General features: G+C 39.8%; 1 protein-coding gene and 1 long non-coding RNA gene across 4 annotated transcripts in view; one reads left to right on the forward strand and one right to left on the reverse strand.

Annotated features, from left to right (window-relative positions):
- The window catches only part of LOC147370817 (uncharacterized), a 39,729-nt gene extending 16,930 nt beyond the window's left edge, over positions 1–22,799 (forward strand). The window contains exon 2 of the long non-coding RNA XR_015165493.1: positions 20,957–22,799. This is a non-coding gene — a long non-coding RNA (uncharacterized LOC147370817). The remainder of the gene's footprint in view (positions 1–20,956) is intronic.
- Positions 1–27,145, reverse strand: part of PGM2 (phosphoglucomutase 2) — a 46,277-nt gene that overhangs the window by 4,136 nt on the left and 14,996 nt on the right. For 2 of the 3 annotated variants that reach the window (XM_086406166.1, XM_086406163.1), the window contains 10 exons: positions 26,522–26,605; positions 26,216–26,409; positions 22,123–22,312; positions 21,130–21,227; positions 18,511–18,691; positions 18,327–18,420; positions 15,578–15,707; positions 14,674–14,863; positions 10,872–11,005; positions 665–6,133 (listed from right to left, as the gene is read on the reverse strand). In XM_086406166.1, coding sequence (XP_086262292.1) covers positions 6,031–6,133; positions 10,872–11,005; positions 14,674–14,863; positions 15,578–15,707; positions 18,327–18,420; positions 18,511–18,691; positions 21,130–21,227; positions 22,123–22,312; positions 26,216–26,409; positions 26,522–26,605 — 1,398 coding nt within the window. In that variant the 3' untranslated portion in view covers positions 665–6,030. Of the gene's footprint in view, positions 1–664; positions 6,134–10,871; positions 11,006–14,673; positions 14,864–15,577; positions 15,708–18,326; positions 18,421–18,510; positions 18,692–21,129; positions 21,228–22,122; positions 22,313–26,215; positions 26,410–26,521; positions 26,606–27,145 lie in introns of those variants that run through there. The other variant, XM_086406165.1, reaches the window with a different exon arrangement.

A 27,145-nucleotide genomic window follows, 5' to 3' on the forward strand; every position in this document is an offset into this window, starting at 1 on the left:
ATCCCTACATCAAATTGTACTGTCTTCCCCAAGCAGGCTCAGCTAGAAGGCAGAGGGGGCTGCTACACAGCGCTCAGCCGCCATTTCTGCCTTCCACCCCTGCAGAGCATGCAGATGTTTCCTGACATCTGCACGTCACCCAGTTCTACCTTTCTCATACCCAATTTCAGCACCCCTACCCTCCCTCTAGGCTATAAGGTTAGGTGGGATAGGAACCTAAGGCTGCCTGTCTCTGTGGTACAAAATGTTTTCCTCCATCTCAGATGTTAGGTCTTTTAAGAGGGCTGCTGCTGCTGCTGCTGCTGTCACTTCAGCCGTGTCTGACTCTGTGCGACCCCATAGACGGCAGCCCACTAGGCTCCTCTGTCCCTGGGATTCTCCAGGCAAGAACACTGGAGTGGGTTTGCCATTTCCTTTTCCAATGCATGAAGGTGAAAAGTGAAAGTGAAGTCGCTCAGTCGTGCCCAACTCTTAGCGACCCCATGGACTGCAGCCTACCAGGATCCTCTGTCCATGGGATTTTCCAGGCAAGAATACTGGAGTGGGTTGCCACTGCTAGTTAAGCATTCTGCCAAACAGAACTGCTGATGATTTTTTATTGCTGATGGTACCCTTAATGGATTTTTATATAAAGACCTGCAGCATGAAATGACCTCAGAGACCATTTAGTAAAATCTCTTTATTTTAAAAATGACAAAATTATCACCCCAAGTCCATGGTTTACATTAGTATTCGTTTTTGGTTATGTACGTTCTATGGATTAGGACAAATGTATGTATAATGACATGTATTCACTATGATAGTATCAATACAGAAAAATTTTTTTACTGCCATTAAAATCCTCTGTGCTCTGCCTACTATTCCTCACTCCTTCACTGATCTTTTTCTTGTTTCCACACTTCAGATGATAATGATGCATTAATTTAGGTTCACCGATGGTAACAAATGTATCACTCTGGCAGGGGGCAGGGCGGGTGTTGAGAATTGGGGAGGCTGGCATGCCTCAGGGCAAGGTGGGTATGAGACATCTCTGTATCTTCCTCTCAATTTTTTCTCTGAACCTAGAACTGCCCTAAAAAAAAAAATAACAAAGTCGTAAAAAATAACAAAATGGAGACTTTGGGAGGCTAAGTGACCTGCCCAAGGTCACAGAGCTGGTTCCCAGTGGACCAAGACTAGAATGCAGGGGCCTGATGTTGCAAGTTTTATGCACCACACATTGCTACCCTGCATCCCATAATAACAATAAAAAGTCAAGAGATACTTGGAAATAGAGGAGGATCTCCTCTAGGTCCAACTGAATCACCCACTTGCTGCTCATGGGGAGAAGTGGGGCAGGTACTAAAATTTACATCTGGGTTCTGTTTTAACACCCCCCACCCTACCCCAACCACACACACCCTGGCACCTCCACACTTCTGCTCTTGCTGTGCTCTGCCTGGAAGACTTCCTTCTCCATCTTCAGCTGCTACTTGCTCCTGAAGGTGAAGCCTCCTCTGGGCAGAATGAACTCCTTTCTCACAATTCTCAACTCTGAGTACTTTGCAAATAACTCAGTCATAGAATACTGTAAATACTGTGTAAATACTGTACTCAATGGTTGCTTATTAGCCCTCCAATTAGACCCTGAGCTCTGTTAAGCAGGACTAGATCTTAAATTACCTTCGCATTTCCAGAGACAAACTCTGGGATGGAGTACCATTTATGTGCTCAGATCTAAAATTTCTTTTTTCCAGAGTACAGTTTAAGACTAGAAAACATTATCAAACAAAAATAAATATTGCTTCTACAATGAAGCAGCTGATAGAATATATGGAATATTGTACGTTTAAGAGTGCTGGTAGGGGACAAACTATGTTATTATGAGGATATACAGATATTCTTTCCTTCACATTAGAAACATGATTGACAACAGAAGTGTAGTTTTTCGTTGTTCTGAAACTGCTAATAACCATTTAAAAATAATAGGTAATCATTTGCTTTAAAAATAAAAGAATCATACAAAATATATAAAGTATATAAAGAACAGTTTGGTCCTTGGTCATGGTACTTGCTGGGAGTCATTTTGGAAGGTTATAAGGCCATCAGTGATGAGGAGGCACAGATCAAATAATGAACCTGGAAACGTCTGGTTTTACATTGTGATCACATAAAAACAAGGTCAGTCACGAAGTTATTGCTTATAATCCCTGCTACTTTATGATATTTGGCAAAACTAATACAATTATGTAAAGTTTAAAAATAAAATAAAATTAAAAAAAAAAAAATCCTTGCTACTTTAGGACCAAGATTACATTTAAATGTACTAAAGCAAAAAAAAAAAAAAAAAAATTACAATAATCTACTTTGCAAGTGTCAAATAACCAACTGTTTGATTCAAGATTTTAAAAAAGGAAATGAACACACACCACACAAAGATGGTTAAGCTGTTTTTTCCTACCACCTACACAATGTATAATAGTACATAATTAGAAATAAATTTTAGGTCAAAAAACTTCACCTTTTTAAAGTATCTTTTGCTCCACTTTATAGGTTCCTGTGATTTGTATTTTCCCTAAAACACAACATTTGCTCTGTTCATTGACAGAAACGCAAATATATGCATATATAAAAGTGGCTAGCTTAGATATGACAGCCCAGAATTTAGTAATTGTATAGGCTTTATGGCTGTTTCACTTACATATAAAATGAATTTTAGAGGACAAACATATTTGGTATTTATTCTAATGAAAGCTTATTAATCACAACATGTTTTTTGAAGGTTAATTATTTTTAAAACCTTCATTTTTTAAATTTAGATAATGTCCAGGCTCAGCCTTTTAAAAGGAATGTTGGTTTGTTAGATTGGGCCATCTTTCTTTATTTCCCTTAACATCCAAACATAAAATAAGGAGGAATGTAGGTCTATTACACAATAAAATACTTGTAGCAATACTTTAAATTATTTGGCCCTCAAAAACATTGCTTAAGAAATCAAGTTCAGCTTAGTTGTCAGTTCAGTTCAGTCACTCAGTCGTATCTGACTCTTTGCGACCCCATGAACTGCAGCACGCCAGGCCTCCCTGTCCATCACCAACTCCCGGAGTTTACTCAGACTCACATCCATCGAGTCAGTGATGCCATCCAGCCATCTCATCCTCTGTTGTCCCCTTCTCCTCCTGCCCCCAATCCCTCCCAGCATCAGAGTCTTTTCCAATGAGTCAACTCTTCGCATGAGGTGGCCAAAGTACTGGAGTTTCAGCTTTAGCATCATTCCTTCCAAAGAAATCCCAGGGCTGATTTCCTTCAGAATAGACTGGTTGGATCTCCTTGAAGTCCAAGGGACTCTCAAGAGTCTTCTCCAACACCACAGTTCAAAAGCATCAATTCTTCGGCACTCAGCTTTCTTCACAGTCCAACTCTCACATCCATACATGGCCACAGGAAAAACCATAGCCTTGATTAGACGGACCTTTGTTGGCAAAGTAATGTCTCTGCTTTTGAATATGCTATCTAGGTTGGTCATAACTTTGCTTCCAAGGAGTAAGCGTCTTTTAATTTCATGACTGCAGTCACCCTCTGCAGTGATTTTGGAGCCCAGAAAAATAAAGTCTGACACTGTTTCCACTGTTTCCCCATCTATTTCCCATGAAGTGATGGGACCAGATGCCAATGATCTTAGTTTTCTGAATGTTGAGTGTTAAGCCAACTTTTCACTCTCCTCTTTCATTTTCATCAAGAGGCTTTTGAGTTCCTCTTCACTTTCTGCCATAAGGGTGGTGTCATCTGCATATCTGAGGTTATTGATATTTCTCCCTGCAATCTTGATTCCAGCTTGTGCTTCTTCCGGCCCAGGGTTTCTCATGATGTACTCTGCATAGAAGTTAAATAAGCAGGGTGACAATGTACAGCCTTGACGTACTCCTTTTCCTATTTGGAACCAGTCTGTTGTTCTATGTGCAGTTCTAACTGTTGCTTCCTGATCTGCATATAGGTTTCTCAAGAGGCAGGTCAGGTGGTCTGGTATTCCTATCTCTTTCAGAATTTTCCACAGTTTATTGTGATCCACACAGTCGAAGGCTTTGGCATAGTCAATAAAGCAGAAATAGATGTTTTTCTGGAACTCTCTTGCTTTTTTGGTGATCCAGCAGATGTTGGCAATTTACTCTCTGGTTCCTCTGCCTTTTCTAAAACCAGCTTGAACATCTGAAAGTTCACAGTTCACGTATTGCTGAAGCCTGGCTTGGAGAATTTTGAGCATTACTTTACCAACGTGTGAGATGAGTACAATTGTGCGGTAGTTTGAGCATTCTTTGGCATTGCCTTTCTTTGGGATTGGAATGAAAACTGACCTTTTCCAGTCCTGTGGCCACTGCTGAGTTTTCCAAATATGCTGGGATATTGGGTGAAGCACTTTCACAGCATCATCTTTCAGGATTTGAAATAGCTCAACTGGAATTCCATCACCTCCACTAGCTTTGTTCGTAGTGATGTTGTCTAAAGCCCACTTGACTTCACATTCCAGGATGTCTGCCTCTAGCTGAGTGATCACACCATCGTGATTATCTGGGTTGTGAAGATCTTTTTTGTATAGTTCTTCTGTGTATTCCTGCCACCTCTTCTTAATATCTTCTGCTTCTGTTAGGTCCATACCATTTCTGTCCTTTATTGAGGCCATCTTCGCATGAAATGTTCCCTTGGTATCTCTAATTTTCTTGAAGAGATCTCTAGTCTTTCCCATTCTGTTGTTTTCCTCTATTTCTTTGCACTGATCACTGAAGAACGCTTTCTTATCTCTTCTTGCTATTCTTTGGAACTCTGCATTCAGATGCTTATATCTTTCCTTTTCTCCTTTGCTTTTTGCTTCTCTTCTTTTCACAGCTATGTGTTACGCCTCCTCAGACAGCCATTTTGCTTTTTTGCATTTCTCGTCCATGGGGATGGTCTTGATCCCTGTCTCCTGTACAATGTCACGAACCTCCGATCATAGTTCATCAGGCACTCTATCTATTAGATCTAGTCCCTTAAATCTATTTCTCACTTCCGCTGTATAATCATAAGGGATTTGATTTAGGTCATACCTGAGTGGTCTAGTGGTTTTTCCCTACTTTCTTCAATTTAAGTCTGAATTTGGCAATAAGGAGTTCATGATCTGAGCCACAGTCAGCTCCTGGTCTTGTTTTTGTTGACTGTATAGAGCTTCTTCATCTTTGGCTGCAAAGAATATAATCAGTCTGATTTCGGTGTTGACCATCTGGTAATGTCCATGTGTAGAGTCCTCTCTTGTGTTGTTGGAAGAGGGTGTTTGCTATGACCAGTGTATTTTCTTGGCAAAACTCTATTAGCCTTTGCCCTGCTTCATTCCGTATTCCAAGGCCAAATTTGCCTGTTACTCCAGGTGTTTCTTGACTTCTTACTTTTGCATTCCAGTCCCCTATAATGAAAAGGACATCTTTTTTGGGTGTTAGTTCTAAAAGGTCTTGTAGGTCTTCATAGAACCATTCAACTTCAGCTTCTTCAGAGTTACTGGTTGGGGCATAGACTTGGATTACTGTGATATTGAATGGTTTGCCTTGGAAACGAACAGAGATCATTCTGTCATTTTTGAGACCGCATTCAAGTACTGCATTTCAGACTCTATTGTTGGCCACGATGGCAACTCCATTTCTTCTAAGGGATTCCTGACCGCAGTAGTAGATGTAATTGTCATCTAAGTTAAATTCACCCATTCCAGTCCATTTTAGCTCGCTGATTCCTAGAATGTCGATGTTCACTCTGGATCTGCTACTGGAGATCAGTGGAGAAAATAACTCCAGAAAGAATGAAGGGATGGAGCCAAAGCAAAAATAATACCCAGTTGTGGATGTGACTGGTGATAGAAGCAAGGTCTGATGCTGTAAAGAGCAGTATTGCATAGGAACCTGGAATGTCAGGTCCATGAATCAAGGCAAATTGGAAGTGGTCAAACAGGAGATGGCAAGAGTGAACGTCAACATTCTAGGAATCAGCTTAGTTGTAGGTAAATGTAATTATGCCCGAGGCTGGGATGGTTTACTCTCCTTTTGGCTGGAGGTTATACTTTTGTGGCTGGAAAAAATGCTCTTCAACAGCACTAACTAGTTCATCTAGTTCTTTCTTCAGCTGCTCGGGATCACTGCAAAATAAGGGGGAAAAAAATTCCAGGTCAGTGGATTATTCTGGAGCATGTTTTAAACACTCCCAATATCAAGCAACACTGATATTTACTCTTAAGTGAAGAGTTAAATCAGACAGAACTCCAGTTACTTAAGCATGGGAACACATCTGTGGCATGGATAAAAAGTCCATGAGACAATATTCATTATTTTCCCCAAAGGCTTCCCCAAGGTCTCTACTATAAACAAAACCACACCTTTGCACTTCTCATAAGAATTTTTTTTTTTTTTTGGCCATGTGAGGCATGTTGGATCTTAGTTCCCTGACCAAGGATTGAACCCCTGCCCCCTGCACTGGAAGTGCAGAGTCTTACCACTGGGCCACCAGGGAAGTCCCATAAGAATTTTCAAAACACACAATCTGTAGCCTAGCGTCCCTAAAAGTCCTGCAGGGTCCATACCTAAAGTGCAGAGAAAACTTTCATGACTCCAGTTGTCATTAAATCCCATTGAACTGTTATAGATATTTCCCACAAGTCCTTGGTCTTGCAGGACATGACTGTTCCTGATCCTGTCTGTCTTCAAACTATTGGGAGCTTGGCTGAAGCCTCAGTTATAAAGCCTTCCCAGGATGGAAGAGATGGCGAGCCTCCTGGTGGGCCTCCTGGTCACTCACCAGGAACTCAGACTCCGAATCTTTTTAATTTTACTTTGGGAACAAAAAAGTCACAACTAAAGTTAGTGAGGAAATCTAGGGAACTAGATCTCTTTAACAAAATCAAGACTTTAAGCACGTGAAAAATACTCATTTATGTGCAAACAATTGGAGGATTGTTTAATAGATAAAACAGACTTATAATTAGACATTGTGTCTAATTTATGTGTCAGACTTATGTATCAGGCTACTAGCTGATGTGAGTTACTATATTTAAAACCAAGAAGTTCAATAAAAGAAATTTAAATCCCTCAATTCAAACTTTTAATACTTTATACCTGACCATCTTTAACAAAATGGGCAATCTGTGTAATTAGTTAAGATCATCCTTGCATTGTAACAGTTAACCAGTAAAACTAAAACAATCCATTTTATTACAGACAGTAATTCTGGCTCTATTACTTACTAGCTCTGTGCCCTTGGGCGAGTGACTTGACCTTTCAAAGGCCCAGATTCCTCTCTTGTAAAACTGAAATAAAGACTATCCTCTCAAGAGAGTTGTTGTATAGATTGAGATAAATTATATAAAGCAATTAGCACAACCTGGCCCAAAAACCTCAATAAATGTAGCTATCATTATAATTATTTTTATCCCCATTGGTAACATATAAAGTAATTATGCTTCATAAATCTATATGAATTATACAAGTCTTTTTTTCCTTCTCCAAAAATGTGCTTTGAGGAAAATAACAGTTCTCAGGAAGGCACACTGGCTAATAATTACTGTGCGTTTTTTTTTTTTTTTTAAACAATATCCATTAAACTAAAACTCATCAATGAATTTAATTTACTATGTATCTCCTGCTGGTTTTGTTTATCTGTTAGAATCCTGCTTGACACAATTATTACCTAATTTTTGAGACAGTATGAGAGGTTCTTTGTTCTTAGGAGATGAGTATTAAAGTCTGCAACGTATTTTCAAATGGCTGAGAAAAATATGAGAGCAAATATTGCCAAACACTAGCGACTGCCGAGACTAGGTTGGGGAGGCAAACTATGGCTTTCGGCCTGTTTGAGTAGTTTTATTGGGAAATAGCCACGACCACTCTTTTATGTCTGTGGGTGCTTTCCATCCACAACAGTAGAGCTGCATGCTTGTAACAAGGATTGTGTGTAAACCCTAAAATAGTTACTATTTGGCTCTTTACAGAAAGTTTGCCAACCCCTAGTCTATATGAGGAGTATGTGCTTATTCACTACACTATTTCTACATTTCTATAGGTTTGAAATTTTTCAAAATAAAAAGTTGGACAAAACTAGAGACGTCAAGGGAATTCCCTGGTGGTCCAGTGGTTTAGGACTCCGTGCTTTGACTGGCGAGGGTGCAGATTCAAACCCTGGTCATGGAACTAAGATCTCACAAGTCATGCGGCATGGCCAACCACCCCCGCCCCCGCAAAAAAACCAATAATAATAATAAAAAAAACCAAAGACATCAACCCCAACAAAAAATTTTAAAAGTAGTACTTATATTTTAAAAAAGATTTTCAATTCTAAAGAGTTAGTGGGTTGTGGAATTCTACAAATGAATAGAATTCATGATATAAAATATATTAATAATATTTAGCATTATCAGAAAATAAGGAAACCTTAGCCATGGGTTTATGGCTGTTGTGATAGGTATGTTGATGCCTTGCTTGAGTCCAGACATCATATCTATGGACTAACGTCCCAGTTTTCTGATCCTGTCTGTCTTCAAACTATTGGGAGCTTGGCTGAAGCCTTGTGTGTAAGACCTTCCCAGGATAGAAGAGATGGGGAGCCTCGTAGTGGGCCTGCTGGTCACTCACCAAGAACTCAGATCCCCTGTTTATCTTTTTAATTTTACTCTGGGAACAAAAAGGTCACAATTAAAGTATAAACAAAAATCTAGGGAACTAGATCTCTTTATCGAAATCAAGATTTTAAGCATGTGGAAAATACTCATTTATGTGCAAACAACTGGAGGGTTGATAATAGATAAAACAGACTTATAATTAGACATTTCTCAATGACGATAATAAAACGGCAAAGTTTCCAAGTATCTTCAGCAATTTAGAAACTAATATTTGAATTTAAGTCCACTCAATAAGCCATGTGAAAAATGTAAATACTATAGACCCTTGAATAGTAAGTTGTATTGTTATTTATAAAAGAAAGTTTTTTTTAAAAAAACATTACATATATTTTCACAGGATAATGAAAAGGAAAAGATAAATATATAGAGAAAATAGATCTTTTTGTTTTTTAAATTTTTTGTCCATGCTGCATGGCATGTGGGATCTTAGCTACCCAACCAGGGATCAAACTTGAACCTCCTGCAGCAGAAGTGCAGTTTTAACTACAGGATCGCCAGGGAAATTCCCTGAATATAGATCTTTAAATTGGACTTAATGTTCATTTGTTTTCAAAACAGTGAGTCACAGAAATATGAAAACACTAAGTAAGAATGAGAATGAGAATTATTCAGAAGATTCAGGGCTCATTTGGATGTAGCTTGCTATTTCCTTTATGATAAACTCCCCGACAGGTGAATATTCTGAGTTCTTGTACTCAAGGTTTATAGTTTTGTTTTACTATTTCTTGCTTTGCTGCTGGCACTCACTTCTCCCTGATTAAGGAAAGTCTAACTGCAACACATCTTCCCCAGCCCCTCTAACCTGCTACATTTAATCTGTTATTGGCTGGCTAATTTAGGATGCTCAGAAAATTTCCTTTGCTCTTATTTCCACATAATGAAAATTTGGTTCACAAGCCAGAAAAACCCTCTAATCAATGCTCTGGGGTGTATGTGCCATTACCACCTAGACAGACTTATGCTGTCCACTACAGCAGCCACTAGTAACACGTGGCTATGGTGCACTTGCAATATGGCTGGTGCAAATGAGGAACTGAACTGAAATTTCAAATTGCATATGTGGCTCATATTTTACTTCTGTTGGATAGCACTGACTTAACTCACTTTAAAAAAAAATTTCCTGATTTTGAACTGTATTCTGAATAGAGAAGTGAAAGCTAAGCGACTGTTAAATGTGTACTATTACATTTACATGTGCTAGCTACATGTACCATGGCTGATACAGTTCCAAATGTTACAGGTGTTGGAAACTGAGTGACTCAAACCCTTTCAGTTCAGTCGCTCAGTCGTGTCCAATCTTTGCGACCCCATGGACTGCAGCACGCCAGGCTTCCCTGTCCATCACCAGTTCCCAGAGCTTACTCAAACTCATGTCTGTCGAGTCAGTGATGCCATCCAACCACCTCATCCTCTGTCAACCCCTTCTCCTCCTGCCTTCAATTTTTCCCAGCATCAGGATCTTTTTCACTTAGTCAGTTCTTCGCAGCAGGTGGCCAAAGTATTGAAGTTTCAGCTTCAGCATCAGTCCTTCCAATGAATATTCAGGACTGATTTCCTTTAGGATTGACTGGTTTGATCTCCTTGCAGTCCAAGGGACTCCCAAGAGTCTTTTCCAACACCACAGTTCAAAGGCATCAATTCTTTGGCACTCAGCTTTCTTTATAGTCCAAACTTTTACAAAGTCACAAAACATGACCTTGAAGCTACTAGACTGTCAGCTCTTTGGCGGTGAGGACACTTTCTGCTGTGACTCTTTATCTTCCCCCAAACCCAGCATGACTTACACACGATGGATGCTCAAAGATATTTGTTGAATAGATTTGTAATTGATTGGATGGATTTCATTAATTTCATTAATTTAATCCACTAATTCATTAATGGATTTTAATTCATTTGTACCAGGGACATGGAGAAAAAGTCACTGGTGCCAGCCTCAAATAAAAAGTACTAGAATAAGGAAATTTTATTGATATTACTGAAGTTAGGAAGTTTCCCATACAGGGAAATTTTAGAAGGAAATAAGTAGGAAGTAAGCACTCCTGTTTCTCAACACTTCAAACAGCTGTTAAAATCACAATACTGCTGCAGGTTCTGAAACAACATTCTTACTTAAACTACATACTGGACAGATGAGCTATTTTACTTAGTGTCTGCAGAGAATTTAGGAAGTTTAAGGAATAAAAACTACAGCTGCTGCCATCCATACCTATTTCCAGGTGGGGCGCACAGTTCCAAATAGTACTTGATTTTGGGCTCTGTCCCACTGGTCCGCATGGTGGCCACGCCTCCATTAGCAAAGCTAAAGGTGATCATTTGGCTGCTTTTACTAGTCGGGAGAATCTAGGAATTAATTTTCATGTTATAAATTTATTAGTAAGTAGCAACGTAAGTTGTTTTTTACCTAACTAATATTTTTCCTCAAATAAGCAAGAAAGTAAATGCAAAAAAAAGAACACATTTGAGGAAGTTAGAAAATGTACTCGGTATAAATGAAATAAATAATAATAAGGCAATTTGTGAAAATAAAGTAACTTTGTATACTACTTTTTACCTCTGTAGTTTTATTAAAGCTACTAAAAGTTTTTCTAAAATCGAAACACACCCTTTCACAAGAAATTGTTTTAAACTGATTAATAATGCGTTACAAAACCCCACAAAACAATGAAACAGGCTTATTTTACTTTCAAAAGCTTCTGGTATATGTATCATGGCTGACTGCTCTTCAAACTCTACTAAAGTGACCAAAGTATTAAAATAAAAAAGCATGCAAGGGCAAAGCAGCAGCAGCTGTTGAGGGGTCTGCCAAACAATCATGGCAGTCAGAAACCAGATGAAGGGGCGGAAGGAGCCTGCTGGAACACAGGACAATGAGCAGGGGGCGCCTATAAGAGGCAGACGAGAACTGAGTCAGGATGCTCTGCAGAACCCTGGCAGAGCTCACTAACCAGGGCACCAGGTACTGCAAAGGGCAGGCGTGAGGCAAAGGCAGACAAAGGCAGCATCTGAAAGGAGCTATTCGATCCTCCCAGATCCTCAACTTCTGCCCATGTGGTCAACAAACCACCTCATCAGGAGACGCCTTAAATCTCTGGTATAACTGAAACAGAAGAGCTTAGAAGTTGGGGACACTGGGCATCATGGAAGGCAGGGCATGGAGAAAACTGAAAGTAATTCAGAGTCCCCACACTGAACACTAGCACCCCTCCTCCCAGGTCCCATGGACCTCTCCTCCACTTCCAGGGACTCAGCATCCCAGCTTATTACACTTAGGCAGGAGACTAGGGTGACAGCGAGGCGTACCCAGAAGACCTTGAAGGAAATAAAGACAATTTATAGGAAGAAAGATCTACATTAAAAAAAAGCTGTAATTAATATCCTTAATAGAGATATGATATACATGAAACAAGATATTACTTTTAATAGAGGAAAAAGAGCTGAAATGTTCAAAGAAGCAGACATTTAATGTTGAGGTAATCTCCCCAAAAGTAGGAAAGGAAGACACAGATGGACAACGGGAAGACAGAAACTTTGAAAGTAGAACATCACTCCAGGAGGGTCAGCATCTAAGAACTTGTCAAGAAGAACTTGTCAAGAAGGGGAGAACAGAAAATTTGAGGGAAAAGGTTATTTGGAAAACAACCATCCAGCCCCCTTCTTTGAAAAAATTCAAGAGTTTCTCAGGACGGAAAAAAATGACTCCATAGGCCAACAAAGACCAACCAAGTGTCCAGAAAAATGAAAGAAAGGAGGCCCATACTAAAAGCTTATCACTGAAATTCTGAACCCAAGGTTTAGTGGAATGTTCCTAATACTTTCCACAGAGGAAAAAACAATTGCATAGAAAGGACTGAATGAGTATAGCATCCTTATCCCTGGATGCAGCACACAGCAGGTCCCAGCTATTTCCTGAATAAATGAATGATGGATGCTTCAGAGCTTAACAAACATGGAGCAATGCTTTCAAATCTGTGAGTCAACAAAGTGTGCGGGTACAGCAAGACATTTTCAGACCTAAACACCTCTAAAAATTTACCTCTATTCACTTCTTCTTAGGAAGATACTAGAAAATGTGATTTAGGAAGCTAATTATAAAAAGGGGTCCAGGAGCAAGGGATATAACCCCAGAGAGTAGTGAAGAGCATCCCCAGGATGACAGCTGGGCATTCAAGCCAGAGAGCAGTGGGCCCTCCCCAGAGAAAGGGGCCAGGAGGGAGGCCATTGGAAACAAGATGGAGCCAACAGAAGCATGGAATCACTGGACTAGGTAGAAAACCCTACTGAAAGCTGTTTGAAGGATGTGGGAAGGACTGGTGAGGAATACATAGAAATCCATGCAGATGAAAGAACAAAGCAGCTATTAATTACAGAAAAAATAATTCTTTATACAATGTAAGGGGAACCTAAGCAAAGTACACTACTCAGCTAAGCAGAAAACAATAGCTACTGGTCCTCATAATACAAGCTTGGAATCTGATGTTGCCAAAACCTGTGGTACAAACAAATGTACTGCAGGCACAGGGGAGAAGAGTTGTGAATGTCGCAACTCTAAGAACCAAATCCCTATTTCCATCATGTTGTTACGTTAGGTCGCTTTAGTAGTGTCTGACTCTTTGCGACCCTATGGAGTATAGCTTGCCAGGCTCTTCTGTCCATGCGATTTTCCGGGCAAGAATACTGGAGTGGGGTTGCCATTTCCTCCTCCAATCTCCATCATAGAAAATTAATAAAGCCTAACACTGATAAGTCAAAGCATCACCACATGAGCATGTTATTTAGAAATCTGGTGGTAAATACCAGAGAAACAACTGAGAGGGAAGGTGGTTTTCTTGACACATGGCAATGAAATGGTAGGAGGTAGAACTGCCAAGTTTCTTCATAACCCTTTAATACTATTTGCCTTTTAAAAACATATTGTGTGCAGATGTAAATTAAAAAATATAAAAAGGAGAATATTAAAGCAAATGTCCAGCATCTCATAGGGATATTCTTACTCTTCTTCCCCTACCCACTTGCCATAGTTAGCAATACTATCTTCTGCCATATTTGTGCCTTCTTTTGACTCCAGTTGGGGATCCACATGGCAGGAAGAATTTGAACTCATGTGCTATAGCTAACAACTCCCATATGAATGAATGAATTAGTGTTAGTTGCTCAGTCATGTGCAACTCTGTGCAACCACATGAACTATAGCCTGCCACATTCCTCTGTCCATGGAATTCTCCAAGCAAGTATACTGGAGTGAGTAGCCATTCCTTTCTCCAGGGGATCTTCCCGACCCAGGGATTGAGCCTGGGTATCCTACTCTGCAGGTGGATTCTTTACCATTTGAGCCACCAGGGAAGCCCCAACAACTCCCATATAGTCAGAGAATAGGGTAAAACTAAGGAGGAAGCTAACAGTAGTTCTCAAGGCTGGACGAGTAACATCAGCATCAGCAGGGCACTTATTAGAAAGGCAGACAAGGGGTGGGCTGCAGCGCTCAGTGTTTTAACCTGGCCACTAGGTGATTCTGGTGTTTTTTCAAGTTCAGCTGCTGAAAGAGAGGAAAAGCCAGATGTGCAATCAGAAGACCCAGATTCTACCCAGACCATCACCAATTAGCTTCTAACCACAGGCAGGTCTTACACTTCTGAGTGTAGTCATCCCTCGGCACCCATGGAGGGTGCCAGGAGCCCCTGCAGATACCAAAATCCACAGATGCTTGAGTCCATTATATACACTAGTGTAGTAAGTTGACCCTCAGGGTTTATGATGTGAAACCCTAAGATACCCAGAGCCGACTGTATTGATTTCCTGCTGTGTTAAAAGATGGCATGGGCTGAGATGACTAGTGAGAATCCCTGTAGTTTTAGCTCATGTTTTAAAATTATCTCTATATTTTAATAGCTTATTTATAATAATGCCTAAAATCAGCTTCAATTAATTATATGATTAAATAGGTTGAACTATTCAAAGCACAGTGAAAAAGTAAATCGAGAAGACTTTAACTGATAAAAAACATTACTTACAGCTTTTTTATCAGGTTCGTTATCATCATAGCCAGTTGTAAGATCCCTAATGTGAGAAATCTCAAATCTGCCACAAGTTTTTGGATAATTACTCTTCCCATCATAGTTTCTAAGGTTTTCAAATAATTGTTTAATAGTTTCTTGATCATGGCAGATAAAATACGAAGCTCTGGTGATATGGTAGCCATACCTATCAATACAAACATGGTTACATGCAAATGAGGGACAAATAATTGGGCACAGTGTACACTGAACATGTATCTATCAAACAGTATATTCTAAAACAAACAACCACGACTAATTTCAAAGGAGTAATTCAGCATTAAATAAAGAGGTCCAACAATCTACACCAGGAATCACTGCCCTGCTGTGTGGCCCTCAGTCTCTGTTTGTAAGTAAAAGTTTTATCATTGGAATACAGCCACGTCATGCCCATTACCTTGTGTCTGGTTGCTTTTGCACTAGAAAGGCAGAAATAAGTAATTGCTACAAAGACTAAATAGATGTTTAATGAACACATTTAGTCTTTTTCAACACTGGACATTTAAAAAATCACATTCTTCCCTTAGCCATTTCTGCAACTAACGTTCTCATTTATTAAGGATTAACGTCATCACGAATGGTAATTACTATTAACTGCTTAAGTAGCAAAAGGAAAAGGTGATCTCTTATTTAGTTTTCATACAAAATAGAATTCATAACTAAAGCAAGAGCATCAGAAAGAATATGAGTATCGGGTGCACAAGAAGAGAGTAAAACATTAAAAAATATTCCTGTGTGGGGATGCATGTTAATTGTATCCACTGTGATCATTTCACAATATAGACATACACTGAATCACTGTGTTGTATACCTGAACTGATAAAAAAAAATTACTTCAATTAAATAGTCAATAGAAACTTACTCAACATAGATGGCTTTTAGCTGCTGAGACAAAGACAAATTCTTGGTTGCTAGAAAGCTGGCCAACTCTGCAGTTATGACGGCAGCGCTGACTCCATCTTTGTCCAGCACGAAAGGGCAGCACATATATCCTGCAGAAACACGAGTCATACACATATCCTGAGGATTGGGTCCTTTTACACACTTAGGATACACACATCTATATGCATCCTGCCTATTGCATGAGAGATTGTCAAGGATGTAAATGATTCTCATTCACCACCATTGTATTTAAGAATCTAGCCCAGTGCCTAGCGGGTCTTCACGAAGTATTTGTTGAGTACAAACTACTATGTATAAAATAAATGATATATAAGGATGCATTGTACAACACAAGGAGTCTAGCCAATATTTTATAATAACTATAAATGAAGTATAGTCTATAAAAGTATTGAATCACTATGTTGTAAACCTGAAACTAATATGGATGTGCTCAGATGCTCAGTTGTGTCCAACTCTTCGCAACCACATGGACTGTATTCTGCAAGGCTTATCTGTCCATGGGATTCTCCAGGAAAGAATACTAGAATGGGTTGCCATGCCCTCCAGGGATCCATGCCCTCCATGCCCTCCAGAATAGATCAGCCCAGGGATCGAGCCCTCATCTCTTAGGTCTCCTGCACTGGCAGGCAGGTTCTTTACCACTAGTGCCACCTGGGAAGCCCTCAGGTCAGTTCAGTTCAGTCGCTCAGTCGTGTCCAACTCTTTGTGACTCCATGGACTGCAGTACGCCAGGCTTCCCTGTCCATCACCAACTCCAGGAGCTTACTCAAACTCATGTCCATTGAGTTGGTGATGCCATCCAACCATCTCATCCTCTGTCATCCCATTCTCCTGCCTTCAATCTTCCCAGCATCAGGGTCTTTTCAAATGAGTCAGTTCTTCGCATCAGGTGGCCTAACTATTGGAGTTTCAGCTTCAGCATCAATCCTTCTAATGAATATTCAAGACTGATTTCCTCTAGGATGGACTGGTTGGATCTCCTTGCAGTCCAAGGGACTCTCAAGAGTCTTCTCCAACACCACAGTTCAAAAGCATCAATTCTTCAGCACTCAGATTTCTTCATAGTCCAACTCTCACATCCATACATGACTACTGGAAAAACCACAGCTTTGACTAGATGGACCTTTGTTGGCAAAGTAATGTCTCTGCTTTTTAACATGCTGTCTAGGTTGGTCACAACTTTTCTTCCAAGGAGTAAGTACCTTTTAATTTCATGACTGCAGTCACCATCTGCAGTGGTTTTGGAGCCCCCAAAAATAAAGTCAGCCACTGTTTCCCCATCTATTTGCCATGAAATGATGGGACCGGATGCCATGATCTTAGTTTTCTGAATGTTGAACTTTAAGCCAACTTTTTCACTCTCCTCTTTCACTTTCATCAAGAGGCTCTTTAGTTCTTCTTTGCTTTCTGTTATAAGTGTGGTGGCATGTGCTTATCTGAGGTTATTGATAGTTCTCCCTGCAATCTTGATTCCAGCTTGTGCTTCATCCAGCCCAGCATTTCTCATGATGTACTCTGAATATAAGTTAAATAAGCAGGGAAGCCCTCAACTATGCTTTAATTAAAAAAAAAAAAAGGAACAAAAAGAGGAAGTATTTGTTGAATAAACTGTAAGGAGAGTCTCCCTTCTAGACAAAATGTCCTCATTTTCCAGGTCTAGCCCTTCAGCTCACACAAAATTGTTTCTAATTGCTCGAGTCGATGCTTATTCTGTCTTCTCTGAATTCCCATAGTTTTTGCCAGTACCTGATTCACCTTGACAGTGAGCCTCTACTCTTTTGTGTGGTTACTAACCTCACCTATATAAACTACTGTAGGCTAACATCAGTTCATCCATTTCCTTCAGGGTCCATATGTAATTGATAAGCAAAAAATATTTGATGAACAAATTTTTGGGCTTCCCAGGTAGCACTAGTGGTAAAAAAAAAATCACCTGCTAATGCAGGAGACATAAGAGATGAAGGTTCAATCCCTGGGTCAGGAAGATCCCCTGGAGGAGGGCATGACAACCCACTCTAGTATTCTTGCCTAGAGGATCCCATGGACAGAGGAGCCTGGTGGGCTATGGTCCATATGGTTGCAAAGAGTTGGACACGACTGAAGCAACTTAGCACACACATAGTAACTTTTACTAAATAAACAGCTAAAATATCCCCAGCACAAACATTTGCATTTCACGTTTCTATTGCTGGCTCTCTTTTTCGCTCATTTATAGTGATTATTTAAGACAAGTGTTTTCCCATCATCCTGGCTGGTTCTTTCAGGTGATACTCACTCTGATGGAAGTCCTACAACTGTGGCTTCTCCTTTCTTCTGGACATATCTCTGCAGGGCACTCTCTGACGGGCAATGAACTATATGTGCCCTGATACCAATACCACAGTAAGGAAATACCACAGCTCCCCTGGATTTTCTTAAGCTACTACAGCCAAGTACAAAACACAACTATTCACAGTCATCAGGGGAGAGGATTCACTTGCTTACACGAATGGCTTGATTATTTGTGAGATATTCTTTTCAGCTAAAAAAAAAATCTGTGACACAAACTCTGGGATTTGACAGTTCAGCATTTGCAGAGGGTCACAGAAGAAAAGCAAACTGCATGCTTCTGTTTCATTGTTATTCTTTGAACCCAAATCCAAATCTTTGCCCGTTTATTTGCATTCTATAAATTAACTGATCACGTGATTATGGTGCTCAACTCTTACCAATAGCTTCTTCAAATGCAAATAGGACATTTTTCCCCTGGTCTATCAGCTGTTTGGCTCGATTTCCCATCCACTTAAAGCCAGTTAATGTTTCCTAAAAGGATAATCCAAGAGAGAAAGAAATGCCTTAGACTTTCTCCAGAGCAAAAGAAAGGGAAAGGGGCAACTCTCCCAAACACTATACCTCGAAGTGAAAGCCCTCCTTCAAGGCGATAGCTCGCAGGATTTTGGAAGAGACGGTGCTGGACAACATGTATAAGTTTTGGAGGGCGCTGTGATCTTGGTTCTTTTCTTTCCAAGAAGTAAAGAGCCACCAGCCCAGGAGGGCCCCCAACTCATTGCCTGAAAACACTTTCCATTTGCCACTGAAAGAAAAAACCACCTATGCATGACAATAATCTTAAGAGAGTGCTTAATTGTAAGCGACAAATATGGACAGAACAATTAAGCCAAACAAGGCTCCAAGGGGCCTCTGCAGGACTGTTCTCACTCTTCTTTCTTGTTGTTGTTGTTCTCATTATTCTTGTTCACATAACAGAAGTGTGGCTACCACTGCACAAACATCTGAGCAGCTACCGTGTCTCAGCCAGTTTGCCTAGACAAACATCCTATCATTGAAAATTTTTAAGTATGTCAATGATGACACAGAAATGCTTTTATCTCAGTCTTCAGCAAAGGCTTTGGTTTTAAACATAACAGATACATGCTGGCAAGATGCTCCCCAAGTATAATAGCTTATATATTTCAATTTTTTGCCCAGCACTGCAGATTCTGAGAGACAGCTTACCATTCCTTAAGATTCAGCACAGTACTCACAGTCTGGACACCAGAGAACAGGCCTGCAACGGTCCCTTTGTGAAGTCAAGGTGGTTACAAGCATACCTCACATGTGATCATGTAGCACCTCAGCTTAAATTTCTAAACACTGACACAGAATTGAACCTGTTTTGTCATAACTGAAAGTCCTAACCCTTTGGCAGCACTAAACTGTCCCCCAAACATTACACATGCTGTTTGACCTGCAAAACTACATGGAGGCTGTGTACTTTTCAACTTTCCTCCTAATCCATCACTGCTCTGTACAAACTCTACAGTCACACTTATCTCAAGCATTGCAGCACCCCACAGGCATGCTCTCTGGTCTCAGTTCAGTCAGTCAGTTTAGTCACCCAGTTATGTCTGACTCTTGGCGACCCCATGAAACACAGCACACCAAGCCTCCCTGTCCATCACCAACTCCCGGAGTTCACCCAAACCCATGTCCATTGAGTCAGTGATGCCATTCAACCATCTCATCCTCTGTTGTCCCCTTGTCCTCCTGTCCTCAATCTTTCCCAGCATCAGGGTCTTTTCAAATGAGTCAGCTCTTCACATCAGGTGGCCAAAGTATTGGAGTTTCAGCTTCAACATCAGTTCTTCCAATGAACACCCAGGACTGATCTCCTTGCAGTCCAAGGGACTCTCAAGAGTCTTCTCCAACACCACAGTTCAAAAGTATCAATTCTTCGGCACTCAGCTTTCTTTATAGTCCAACTCTCACATCCATACATGACCACTGCAAAAACCATAGCCTTAAACTAGATGGACCTTTGTTGGCAAAGTAATGTCTGCTTTTTAACATGCTATCTAGGTTGGTCATAACTTTCCTTCCAAGGAGTAAGCATCTTTTAATTTCATGGCTGCAACACCATCTGCAGTGATTTTGGAGCCCAGAAAAATAAAGTCTGACACTGTTTCCACTGTTTCCCCATCTATTTGCCATGAAGTGATGGGACCGGATGCCATGATCTTAGTTTTCTGAATGTCGAACTTTAAGCCAACTTTTTCATCTCCTCTTTCACTTTCATCAAGAGGCTCTTTAGTTCTTCTTTACTTTCTGCCACAAGGGTGGTGTCATCTGCATATCTGAGGATATTGATATTTCTCCCAGCATCTTGATTCCAGCTTGTGCTTCCTCCAGCCCAGTGTTTCTCATGATGTACTCTGCATAGAAGTTAAATAAGCAGGGTGACAATATACAGCCTTGACATACTCCTTTTCCTATTTGGAACCAGTCTGTTGTTCCATGTCCAGTTCTAACTGTTGCTTCCTGACCTGCATACAGGTTTCTCAAGGGGCAGGTGAGGTGGTCTGGTATTCCCATCTCTTTCAGAATTTTCCACAGTTTATTGTGATCCACACAGTCAAAGGCTTTGGCATAGTCAAGAAAGCAGAAATAGATGTTTTTCTGGAACTCTCTTGCTTTTTCAATGATTCAGCAGATGTTGGCAATTTGATCTCTGGTTCCTCTGCCTTTTCTAAAACCAGCTTGAACATCTGGAAGTTCACGGTTCACATATTGCTGAAGCCTGGCTTGGAGAATTTTAAGCATTACTTTACTAGCGTGTGAGATGAGTGCACTTGTGAGGTAGTTTGAGCATTCTTTGGCATTGCCTTTCTTTGGGATTCAACATGGCATTGAAGGTCTGGCTCCTCACCAAACCTTGCCAAGTGCTGACCTTTAAAGCCAGCACCAAAGTACTTTGCCCTCATTAGGTACTGAGTCACTAATTAACGATAAAAGGGGGTGGTAACAAGTAAGTTCAATACCAAATACACACTGGCTGGCTGACCCTACATTGTGCTTGCAGGACCTGTGGCCCCTGGACTGGTACTTCCTCTACGTCAGAGGATCTGACAGAGGTTCAGTGAGATGATCATTTGCAAGATAACTGGGAAACATTTCCAAATACATCTGGTCTCTCCAGAAACATCTGACTGACACTATATCACACGTTATGCAGGTAATCACAATTTATTGTACCTGTCTTGCTTTTCTGCCACAGCAAGTCTATCAGCATCTGGGTCATTTGCTAAAATGATTTTGGCCTTGATTTTGTCAGCCAAAGCAAAAGACAAAGTCTGAAAAAAAGAGAAAAAGAAGAGAAAAAGATCACTCCAACCAAGAACTGAGCACACTACAGTCTTTAAAAATATTCAGTTCTTTAAGAACTAAAAGAGGTCTTTTCCCAAACCAAGACTGAATCCTATTTCTGGAACTGGTCTTGGTTGGTCACATACTACTTCCTAAGTCAGAGGTCAGATAACGAGAGCATCAACGCATGACCCACGTGTACCAGTGGGACTCGCCCAACACCTGACTGTGTTTGTGGCTGGCCTGGTTATTTCCAAGCCTGGCCCTGTGATCAACCTCACAGACAAACCAAAATTGACTCTCTGAGTATAACTGTTACCCTAACCTTTAAAAAGTTTAAGTGGGGGCTTCTTTGATGGTCCAGCAGCTAAGACTCTGTGCCCCCAGTGCAGGGGGCCTGGTTCAATCACTGGTCAGGGAACTAGATCCCACATGTTGCAACTAAGATCTGGGGCAGCCAAGTAAATAAATACTAAAAATAAATAAAATAAAAAGCTTAAAGGAACCATAATTTAAATAGCAACTTTTTCATATCAAAAAAATGTCAACTGAGTGATAAAAATTGTGTGACAAACCTCCATTCTATTATTGTTTCTTTTTGGCATTAAGAAGCACAGTAAACTAAATGAAACTAAATTAATTAAATTGAATGTAAAGCATCATTTTAAATTTGCGAGCAATTTCAGCTTTCACATCCTGATGCTTAACACATCTGATTTGAAAGTTCTTTTAAGAAATGGATAACTAATAAATTAAATTTCCAGTGACGAAATTAATTTTTGTTTGGCACAATGAAAACACACAAAAAACTTATTTTACTCCAAAGTAATAGTTTTGAATTATATTCAAGATAAATTTTATAATTAAAAAAAGTCAAGTTACCAAGACACCTTTACCCTCTTCGGGATTCGGGTATTTCACTGTTGGGAACTCAGGATCAGGGTCCTTCTGTTCGGGAACAGCCTCGGGAGGAACAAAGTCGAATGCCTTGAAAGCCGACTGCACGAAGCTGTGACCCACACCATGGACAGAGGTATGCACGAACTTCACCTTGGTCTCCTTGTTCACAGCCCTAGAAACAGACACGTGGAGAATGAGAAGAAACACAAGCATGGCTCTCAAAACGAAAGGTTTGCAAAATATCAAGGAACCAGATACCTAAGAACATAAGATTTCAAAATAATAAGAATGTATAAGACAACTGAGTGTCTTTCAAAATTCTATTAAAAAAAAAAGAAAGAAAGCTTTTTCACTCTCTTCCAAACATACATGCTCCCATAACACATTGTTTTAAATTTCACTCTGTAGTTACTTCCTGCAAATCCGATTACTTTTGGATTTTGTTTCATGCTACAACTTTCACACCTACAGTGGGTTCCAAGAAGGACTCCCAGCTGGCCCATGGCAGTACCTACCCACAGCAGTGCCAGCTCCAGGGCTTCAACTATTCTCTACAATCTTCACATATGATTTTCAAAATGTCCCTTTGAACACAATGTGATGGAACTTCCCATATACAGATGTATAACTAATAAAACATTTTCTTTGTCAAGTAACAATCCTATTTAGCAAAGTGCTCTGATTGAGGGACTTAATGTAGAATAAAAATAACATCAAAATTAACAGCAGAAGTTATAGAAAATGTAAATACAAAGTGTTAAAAAATTCCAGCTATCTGACTGCTAGGTTCTAAGGTAGTGTGCACTTCTTTTGGCAATGAGTAAATGAACAAGGTCTTCCTTAAGACAACGGTAGTTTAAAACAAACATATCTTTGAAAACAGATACATCTAGAAAAATAAATATGCAAGATTAGTGAGAACAAATCTGGAAAAGATAGAATTCAGAAGTTGATCCAATTTGAATTGGGAAATACGTGAGAAGCAGTAAGGCTTAGTGGTTAACATGATTTGGAGACAGATTCTAAATTTAAATCCTGGAGATCTGCTACTTTTATTTGGCTGCCCTGGGTTTTAGTTGTAACACACAGGATCTTCGATCTTTGTCGCAGCACGTGAGATCTTTAGTTGTGGCATGTGGGATCTAGTTCCCTGACCAGAGATCAAACCCGGGCCCCCTGCATCGGGAGCGTGAAGTCTTAGCCACTGGACCACTAGGGGAGTCCCTAGAGCTCTGCCACTGCTAAGCTGTGCGACTGTTGCTTATTTTCTGTGACCTCTCTGAGTTACAGTTTTCTCATCTATAAAATGGCAGTATATCAGAACCTACCCTCAGCATTACTGTGATGATTAAAATGAGATGAATTAATTAGTACAAAGGAAGGGAATATAGCAGTTATCTGATAGATAATAGCACTTAAATCCTGTTAGAAATTGTCTGATTAAAGGTGGTATTTCCAATTAGTCAAAGAAAAATAGATTCTTCAGTTTAATATGTTAGTACAACTGCACTTTTTAGAAGAATTTAATCTGCTTTCCTACTTTATGCCTCATACAAAATTAAAAATAACTAAGAATTCAAAAGATTTAAACATTGCAAAATGTGGACTTCCCTGGAATACAGTGGTTAGGACTCTGTGCTTCCACTGCAGGGGACACAGATTTGATTCCTGGCTCGGGAACTAAAATCTCACATGTCATGTGGCATGGCCAAAAACAAAACACTGCAAAATGTAAACATGAAAGCTTTAAAGTAAAACAAGAGTTGTGCTTTTTAAAAAATAGTCTTGGTATAGTGAAATCTTTTTAAGTATGACACAAAACCCAGAAGTAGGCAATTAAAAGTTTCAATGAAAAAATCCAAAGGTAACAACAGATGGGAAAACAATATTTGAAATAAACAAAGACTAGTTTTTCTGTACAAGCAAAGAGGTTTCACAAATGCAAAAAAAGAACAAATACTTAGAAAAATATAGGTTAAATAAAGATAAAAATATTCATAATTAAAAATGTAAATAAAGTTAGGTATTGCTTTCATGTAGCAAACTGGGAGAGAGGAGACATTTCATAATACTCAGTGTAGGTAAGAATGTGTGTGGATCATATACTGTTATCATATTCTGTTGGTGAGAACTTCAGCTAGTATAACATTTCTAAGAGCAATTTTTTAATCATTATTAACTTTATAAATGCATATATAATTCTGATGCCTGCACTGTATCTTTTTTTTTGTGCCCCGCATATCTTGTGGGATCTTAGTTCCCCAACCAAGAACCAAAGCCCTGCCCTCCATAGTGAAAGCGCACAGTTCTAACCACCACTAGGACCATCAGTTCAGTTCAGTTCAGTCGCTCAGTCACGTCCAACTCTTTGCGACCCCATGAATCGCAGCACGCCAGGCCTCCCTGTCCATCACCAACTCCCAGAGTTTACTCAAACTCACATCCATCGAGTCGGTGATGCCATCAGGACATTCCATCTACCGTGTATTTTTTTGAATACTCTTATACACACACACACACCAATACTCAAGGAACCGTGCTCAAAGTTGCAGACTGGCGCTACTTGGTGAATAGCAGAAAACTAGAAACCCTTAGTCTTTATGAAGTTCAGTAAGAGGGACAGAAGGAACATGCACAGATGAGTTTTGTTTGGATTACAGACCATTTTTAAATGGTCCCCAACATTTAAAAATTAGAGAATTTCATATACAAAAATCTAGGTTTCCAGTTTCTCTTAGGAGAAAAAAATCAGATAACTGGTAATGCGGGATCCATGTTTGCACATGGTAACACCAATGGCATGGCAGCTCCCTTCAGGTGGGGTGGGACTTCCACATTCCATACAGGAGCTGCCACTCCCAGACGGTTCAGCAAATACAATACTAGAGACAACCCTAAAGTTCTGCTGCTTAACCATCAGTGGTTCCTTCCTAAGGGGACAATCAGGAGTGATGGGACCCTCAGCATACTAGGGCAGGACAACCCTTCACTCAGCTCCTCTGCTTCCTGTCCATGAGCATCACATCTGTGTCACGGGGTTAAATAGACTGGTACAGTAGCCATTAAAACACAACGGTCAGGACTAATGGGAGCTAATACAGAAAGGTATCCATGACAAATTAACCAGAGGGGAAAAGGCATAGAACAAGACACATGCACTCTATATTCTTAGTTACGATTTGGAAATACTAATATATTACATGTATATATGTTTATATATGAAATGAAAATTTCTGGGAAGATAAAAAAAGTCAACATTTTCTTTTTTTTAATATAAATTTATTTAATTGGACTCTCCTTTTTCTCAACATTTTCTATTTGACACCTTCCAACAAGCTTTTTTTTTACATACATATATAAAAGTATGCACACACACACACATATATAGATATATGTATATATATTATACACACACACACACACACGGCTTTCCTGGTGGCTCAGACAGTAAAGTGTCTGCCTGCAATTCAGGTGACCCAGGTTTGAACCCTAGGTCGGGAAGATCCCCTGGAGAAGGAAATGCAAACCAACTCCAGTACTCCTGCCTGCAAAATCCTATGGACAGAGGACCTGGGTAGCCTATGGGGTTGCAAAGAGTTGGACGTGACTGAGTGACTTCACTTTCTTTCTTTACATGCACATATACATATATATGAATCTACAACAGAGGTCAGAAAACCACAGCCTGTGGGCTAGCCGCCTGCTTCTACAGTCAAAGGATCTACCACTGAGCTATGCCCCTGAAACCCATTTTTATAAACTTTTTTTTAACACAGCTATGTTTGTGTTCATTCATTTCTGTATTATCTATGGCTGCTTTCTTGCAAACACAGAGTTGGGTAGTTGAGCAACATAGTGGCTCACAAAGCCAAAAGTATTCACTATCTTTTTTTTTTTTTTTTTCACTATCTTTTTAAGAAAAGTTGCCAACCCCTCATCTATAGCCTCTTAAGTCAGATGCAATAACAGTATATGTAGTATAGAATACCGGTTGAGGACAAAAATATAATGAAAACATAATTTGGTTGAATCACATTAATTTAACTCACTTGAGGTGAGTTTCCAACCCATTTACCTGTGAAAACAGTATTTTTTAAGGTCTTCAAAATAGTCTTTATTGATGGAAGCGCTTGGGTCATGTAGGAGCAGACTGCCATTGAGTATAGAATCGTCCCAGGCTTGAGGCCACGGTTCTAGATTTTCTTCAATAGCCTGTGAAATCCCTTTATCATGAGGAGAGATGATCTGAGCCCCATTATCCCAATAGACCTGGAGAACATGGGAACATATCCAGACGGTTTAGAGTTCATCCATTCCCTGTGCTCCCAAGGCACAGACTTCAGATGGAAGGACATAAATATGGAGAGAAAAATAAAAATACCTTATAACCATTATCCTGCTTTGGATTGTGAGAGGCAGTTATCATGATTCCAGCACAAAGTTTCAAATGTGATACTGTGTAGGGCTGTAATATAGTAGGAAACAAGAACAATTTGAAGCAAAATATTAGATATATTTAAAAGGTCTATCATACATTGTTTGTACCATTTTCCCTTTAATAAACGTAATATATAAATATCATAATGTGTCATACAATATTTTTGTGCCACATCCAAGGAGTATACTCTGATTACCCTTAAAACTAACTCACTGCTCAAAATTTTGTGATGTGTACCCTAAGTAAGAAAGGCAAGTATTTTCCTGTGTATCTTTTTATCCTATCTTCTCCTTGGTGAAGGTAGAAAATTCTTTACACAGTATGATGCTCTGACTCTCCAATGCACATTCTTTTAAGCCTTCTGCTTAGGAAGGAAGCTTATGGCTTCAGTTTATTCTCTCCAACTGCATCCTCTGCTCTTCTTTCCCTGATTTGCTTTTAAATAAAAGGTTGAGGAAAATGTGAACAACATGGAGAGAGCTCTCAGAGCTTGCATTTATCTCCCACTCCAGGGCTGACTGTCCCGCTCTTGTATTTCTACGTAGCTCCCATCTTTATAAGACTACT

The sequence above is a fragment of the Bos grunniens genome, chromosome 6 (assembly GCF_055505025.1).
Source record: "Bos grunniens cultivar Pamir isolate PY7600 chromosome 6, Bosgru_T2T1.0, whole genome shotgun sequence".
In the NCBI taxonomy this organism is placed as follows: Eukaryota; Metazoa; Chordata; class Mammalia; order Artiodactyla; family Bovidae; genus Bos; species Bos grunniens.